General features: G+C 34.1%; 3 protein-coding genes across 5 annotated transcripts in view; 1 reads left to right on the forward strand and 2 right to left on the reverse strand.

Annotated features, from left to right (window-relative positions):
• The first annotated feature begins 1,274 nt into the window (after window positions 1-1,274).
• On the forward strand, window positions 1,275-2,241 carry LOC140960246 (transcription factor RADIALIS-like). Its single transcript, XM_073418440.1, has 2 exons — window positions 1,275-1,699; window positions 2,004-2,241. Exons 1-2 carry the CDS (start codon window positions 1,431-1,433, stop codon window positions 2,026-2,028), a joined length of 294 nt encoding a protein of 97 aa, XP_073274541.1. The 5' UTR covers window positions 1,275-1,430; the 3' UTR covers window positions 2,029-2,241.
• Window positions 2,242-3,230: 989 nt separating this feature from the next.
• LOC140959760 (uncharacterized) lies at window positions 3,231-4,997 on the reverse strand. Of its 3 annotated transcripts, XM_073417766.1 has the most exons (4): window positions 4,828-4,908; window positions 3,879-4,019; window positions 3,596-3,797; window positions 3,231-3,504 (listed from the first exon to the last, which is right to left on the reverse strand). In XM_073417766.1, exons 3-4 carry the CDS (start codon window positions 3,782-3,784, stop codon window positions 3,412-3,414), a joined length of 282 nt encoding a protein of 93 aa, XP_073273867.1. In that variant the 5' UTR covers window positions 3,785-3,797; window positions 3,879-4,019; window positions 4,828-4,908; the 3' UTR covers window positions 3,231-3,411. The 3 variants fall into 3 exon arrangements, with proteins under 3 accessions (XP_073273867.1, XP_073273866.1, XP_073273868.1); XM_073417765.1 differs by lacking the exon at window positions 3,879-4,019 and having other exon boundaries at window positions 4,828-4,997; XM_073417767.1 differs by lacking the exon at window positions 3,879-4,019 and having other exon boundaries at window positions 4,832-4,973.
• Window positions 3,849-6,000, reverse strand: part of LOC140958777 (glucose-1-phosphate adenylyltransferase large subunit 1-like) — a 6,861-nt gene continuing 4,709 nt past the window's right edge. Inside the window, exons 13-14 of the mRNA XM_073416344.1 lie at window positions 4,398-4,476; window positions 3,849-3,974 (exon numbers count right to left, since the gene is read on the reverse strand). Coding sequence (XP_073272445.1) covers window positions 3,849-3,974; window positions 4,398-4,476 — 205 coding nt within the window. The remainder of the gene's footprint in view (window positions 3,975-4,397; window positions 4,477-6,000) is intronic.

The following is a 6,000-nucleotide window of genomic DNA, read 5'->3' on the forward strand; positions in this document are numbered from 1 at the left end:
TAACAACGATATCTCAAGATAGTAGTTAGGCATTACACCACTATTACAAAATTTATATTTTTTGACGATTCTTTATGTTTATCTATCATCAAGATCATAAATTTGATACGAAATCTCGAACTCAAGATTCAATTGTAATAAACTTCTCCCCGAAAAAAGTATATTTTAAGAATTTGAAATGCTTGGTCGCTGGTGATATATCATGAGTAATCTCGTGTACCCGTGCATTTAAGATTTTGGCACACCCGTGAAAGCACCTGTACCAGTTTATTTGATTCGTCTCCATACAATTTTTTTATAAAGATAAATAAATAATATATACACAATTCTCTTCTAAAAAAAACGTACATTTTCTGTTAAAATCAAAATCTGCTTGTGCTGATAACTGAGGATTCCCACAATATGCAGATATTTATTTTGTATTTTTGTATCAAACACAGTACTTGAGAAACAATTTTGTAAAACTTAACATCCACCTTCAGTGGGTATTACAACCTTTTTATTTTGAAATAAAGAGATTATTACAGGATTAATATATATAGCTAGCTGTACTAATTTGTCCTCCAATTGTGGTTCTTGAAGATATAAATCACTTACAAAATCCTTCATATATTTTTTTTTATTAGCCACAATGCATGAGTGAATTCCGTAGAAAACGAGCAGAAGCATTTGATCCTTGAGTTCAAGTGTATTGCTCTAATTATGTTATATTATAAGTACATTCTTATCGACAACCATTTTTTCGTAGAGAATTAATAAATATCGTTAGATGCAACTTTAAGGTATTATCTTACACAAAAACTCTTGTGAGACAGTCTCACAGATCAATTTCGTGAGTCGAATCTCTTATTTAGATCATCCATGAAAAAGTATTACTTTTTATGCTAAGAGTATTATTTTTTATTGTGAATATCGATAGGGTTGACCCGTTTCACAGATAAATATTCGTGAGACCGTCTCACAAGAGATCTACTCATTATCTTAAGTCTAGCATATCATTAATCGCAGTTTTTCTTAAAATAAAAGTTTTGTTACAAAATACCCTAAATCATTCCATATAAACTATTTTCTTGGCCCACACTATATCTTCATGCTTAATTAGGAGTTTTAAAACGAGTAAGGATTTTCATCCTCATCAAATAAAAATATTTATAACTATTTTTTTTCGTATTTTCTAAAAATAAATTTTTTGTTACAAAATATGCTCATACCCTACTCGCCTTTTCTTCCCTTTGATCCTATAAAAGAGGCTGCGTTCCTACCTATTCCACACATCCCATCTCAAGTACTCTTCTCTAAACAACTTATTGTTTTCCTTTACGATTTCAAATCCATTCTCAGACCAGTATTATAGACTGTTCCATTCCTTTAAGGGGAAAAAAAAACACACACACACACACACACAGAGACGAACTTCACCGAACTAGAAAATGGCGTCGAGCTCCATGTCTAGTCGATCGAGAAATTGGACAGCGAAGGAAAACAAGGCGTTCGAGCAGGCATTAGCAGTGTACGACAAGGACACTCATGATCGTTGGGACAACGTGGCTAAGGCCGTGCCTGGACGAACCGCCGAAGAAGTGAAGAGACATTATGAGATTCTTGTGGAGGATGTGAAGAGTATCGAGAGTGGGAAAGTACCATTCCCTAATTACAGAACTACTCGGGAAAGTGGTAGCACGAGGAACGACGAGCAAAGGTATTTAGTATTTAGTACTATGTAATACTCGCTAATGTCCAATAAAAATACCTAATATTTGTCTCATGAGCCTAGCCACCTTTCCATTTATCAAACCGCAATATTTTCTTGGTTTTTATTGCTTAGGTATAAAATGTACGTTGGCTTTGGATCAAGAGAATACTGCGACAAATCAGTAAAAATTGTTACGAAAATCACCCCCAAAAAAAAAAACCACATTAAATTTCATGCATAATTCGATAATTGTTATTTTAATAAAATATAGTGTTTTTGAGGTAATGAACTTGAATATTTTTCGATGCAGGATGAAAAATCTGAAGCCTCAGTGAGGGAAACGTGGAAGACGAAGTAATTAAAGATGCGTATTGAATTATAAAACTAAATATGAAGATGTATTGTTAGAAATGCATGCGTGCAGTGATCTATCCTGCAATCTATAAAGTTATCTATCTTATTTGCTAATCAATTAACTTTAGTTTACTGAAAATTTGGAAGGAAGCTTTCTTGGTCTAGTATTTAATGAATCGAATAAAATTTTCATTTTCTTTTGGATCAAATTTAATATATATGTGTATATTTGAGGTTTAATTAACTAAAGTTTAGATTCAAAATACACATGAATACGAAAATTGAAATGAAAAACTGATGAATACAAAGAACGTCGACGACAAACACTGACATTAGTTGATATTAGAAATATCAACTCCAACTTTTCCACAAGGGACCAAAGTGGTGCATGGTTCTCGTTCGAGTTCTTAGCAGTCTCGTACACTTTATGTTAACACTACTCATCCTAGGAACACACAAAAATGCATCCAATACCGAGATTCCAACTTTATTTTATGGGCCGGCTGCATCTACCTCGTACTATTTTCTAGAGTCCTTTGCCAAATTAGCCATGGATATCTTGAGTATAGTTTTCCTATGTATATATAATCATATCGATGCCCCTTTAATTAAGTTTGAAAATCTTTTAGGTTTTCAGTTTTGTCGACGAACTAGGAACCATCAAAGTCATGCACCCCGCACAGAATTTACCACAACTTGGAAACAATTTGCTTTTCTTTAGCAACCTGACTAAAGTTGAATAGGAAAAGGGGGTGATTTTAAATTAAATGCAATCCCCCAACACAGATTATTAAACAAATCTTCAACTAGTCATAACTTTAAATCAATTTAACCAAATCCCTGCCGAAGTGGGTTTTTGCCATCCATGAAGTAACCAAAAAGATCTATATTTGCTGTCTGCGTCCAGCTATTTATAACACGAATGAAGAATACATGTCTCATACAGCTCAAATCTAGTAGAACACTGAGCAACAACACTTCACAAAGGAACAACTAAGGAGAAGGTTTAACTGATCATATCTGGACATGCAAGCTATTACCAAGGATGGAAGAAAAAGAGAACGACCCTAAAATGGATCATCCATTCACAAAAAGTTTTCTATTATTTGTCACAATTCAGTAAAAAGGAAAGTAAGCGGTCATCTGAATAATCAATATTTGACGAAATTAGTAAAGCTCAGCATAAGAAACATCACTACATCCAAATTCATTATTGTAACATGGCTCATAGACCATCGTGCACAGAAAGTGAAATTCCAAAATAGAAACTCAAATTTTCATACTACAGTCTCCAAAAGGCCCATTATTCACACGTCTAAAATCTGGTGTTCACGGTCTAATTATAATCGTCTAGTATCACAAGCTTACTCAGCCAATGTTGTTTGAAGAGGCAGAGAACTTTCCACTTCCTTGGTCTCAGAACTCCTTTCTGTGACTACTTTTGACATGCTAAACATCTGAGAATGCAACAGAAACCTGTTGGAATCCAGTAAGAGCAAATGAAACTATACATGCTTTCTTTGAATGTTAAAAGTTCCTAAAATAAACCTTCTTGATGGTCTTTTGAAAGCAAGTCTTGTGTTCATCCATAGAAGCATGAATAAATTCATCAATATGGTCTCTCACATCTTCTAGGAAAGTTGCATCATCTCTCTTCTTCCTCCGACATGAGGTCATGGCCTGGGTTGGAGCTGCGGAGGATGGAAACTTCTCATTTGGGCTTTCTCCAGTTGCCATTATTGATCACCACCTGACAAGATGTCCAGCAGCCCATTAAAGACAAAGTTGCTCATACATAAAATTACAAAAGCGGAAAGGAAATTGCACAAACTGGCACATCAGGAATAACATTGTTGTAAATATCTGGTTCCACGTTGATCTTGTCAATGATTCCATTACATAATTCAGCCACGCTGATAAAATCTGCCTAAATCAAGTGGCCTAATGAACTGGCAATTGGTTACTCAGCTTTCTGTCAGAAAACCATAAAAGAGCACTAGAACTTTACAACGTGCCAGGCGCACATAAATCTTAGCAAATAATCATAAAAGACTAAAAGAGTAACTAAACATTCCTTCATTCATTGCTATGCAACCTTAAGGTAGGCACTTTGCAGAGTCCATAAACTAGTTCCAGCTCAGTAATTTCACCAAGTTGTAAGATGATTCGAAGGTACACACACAAAAATATGGATTCACGTTCAGCTCATTATATACTACTCTCTCCTTTGAAAAACTTAAAACGTGGCAATCACACCCAACCAAGACAAAATGTTTCAAGAAACACGATAATCTCACCCACAGAAATTATTAACGCAAGAATAATTTAAAAAAAAATCTCGAAGATGTACAAGAAATTCCATCAAAGTGTAGTTTTTTTTAAAAAAGGAACTCAAATCAAGTGCACTTGCATTAGCATCATCAGTCATTCTGCCAAAAAAATGAAAAATAAGTGAGAAACAGTTACCAAAGGAGAGGTCACTGATCTTGCTTACACCAATAGGTTTCCAATATAAATTCAAAATTGAACTTTTCTACTGCGGACCAGGACGCAGTACACGCATCGCTCCATAAAAATTCGCCGGAAGATGTAACAAAATTTAGATGATTCATAACTATGACTTCAATCTCTGTGTGTTTCCTAATCACAGCCATTAATTTCACTTGAAAATAAACACCGAAAAAATTCAAAATAGATCGATCTAATAACTAATTCGTACTAATCAGAACAGGAACTCTCAATTATTGCATTAATTTAGATACAAGAAGTGGAATACTTACCTACAATTTGGAGATTTCCAGAGAATCCTTTTTCTATGCAATCGGCAGTTAGATTTGCTTTACCCTGTAGAGGAATGTGATATTAAGCCGCAGATTGGCTTGCAGCTTGGGAGACAAGGCATCTGCGTAAGGAGGGCTTTGGAAAGGCACAATATGAGTTGGGCTTTGGAAAGGCCCACTAAGAATAGTATGATTTTATGGAGCAGTATCCAACCTCATTATATTTCAAACTAAAATATTTTTAAAAATGTTCTGAGGCAAACCTTCTCTTCCGAGTACATAAATGAGGCAAAGTCTTTCGAATGTAGGAACATTTTATTTATATTAAATACACAATAAAAAATCCAAAAATCAATATATTTATTAAAATTACATTAAAACCATAACATTTTAATAATATGTTAGCAATAAGAGACAAAAAAATATGGTGATTTGAGGTTAGGTTTCGGACAACCGACATTGCTGCTTCATATGAATGAATTTATGCTACACTCCTTTGAATTATATTCCTGGTAGATATGTAAACGAGCGAGGCTCGTTTAATGTATATACAGGCTCGAGTTCAGTTCGAGTTTTTATCAAAAGTTCGAGTTCAACTCGTTAAGCAGGCTCGTTTTCGATTTCGTTAAACAAGATAATTTTGAGCTGGTTAAACAAGCTCATTTTTTAGCTCGTCGAGCAAATTTAGCCAAAATGTCAACTAAAATATGAGGATTTAAAGGATAGAATATGCTCGCAAGCTCACGAGTGAATATTCGTAAAATTCGAGCTCGACTCGATAAAATCGTCGAACTCGAAATCGAGATCGAGCCGAAGAAAGATTTTTACCGAGTCGAGCTCCGAATAACTCGAAAACAACTTGATTCATTTACATCCCTAATTCTTAATTTGTTTGTATAAGATAATCGTACATAACTTATATAAAAACACAATAGAAAATGTTACTTCCGATGTAAGGATTCACCCCTTCATACTTCATACCAAATAGGAGGTAAATAAAAATGGGGAATTGGAAGTTTGGTTTTTAGTGGCCATTTTCGAATTTTAATCTCACCATGGATTTTTTTAATTTTTTTTTATAATTTTAATATTTTTGGTTAAAAACGCTACTTTTTCTACACATGTCAACAATTAACACTAAGTAAAAAAAAAAAAAAAACACTAAGTCAATGT

Source organism: Primulina huaijiensis, chromosome 15 (assembly GCF_012295235.1).
Source record: "Primulina huaijiensis isolate GDHJ02 chromosome 15, ASM1229523v2, whole genome shotgun sequence".
NCBI lineage: Eukaryota > Viridiplantae > Streptophyta > Magnoliopsida > Lamiales > Gesneriaceae > Primulina > Primulina huaijiensis.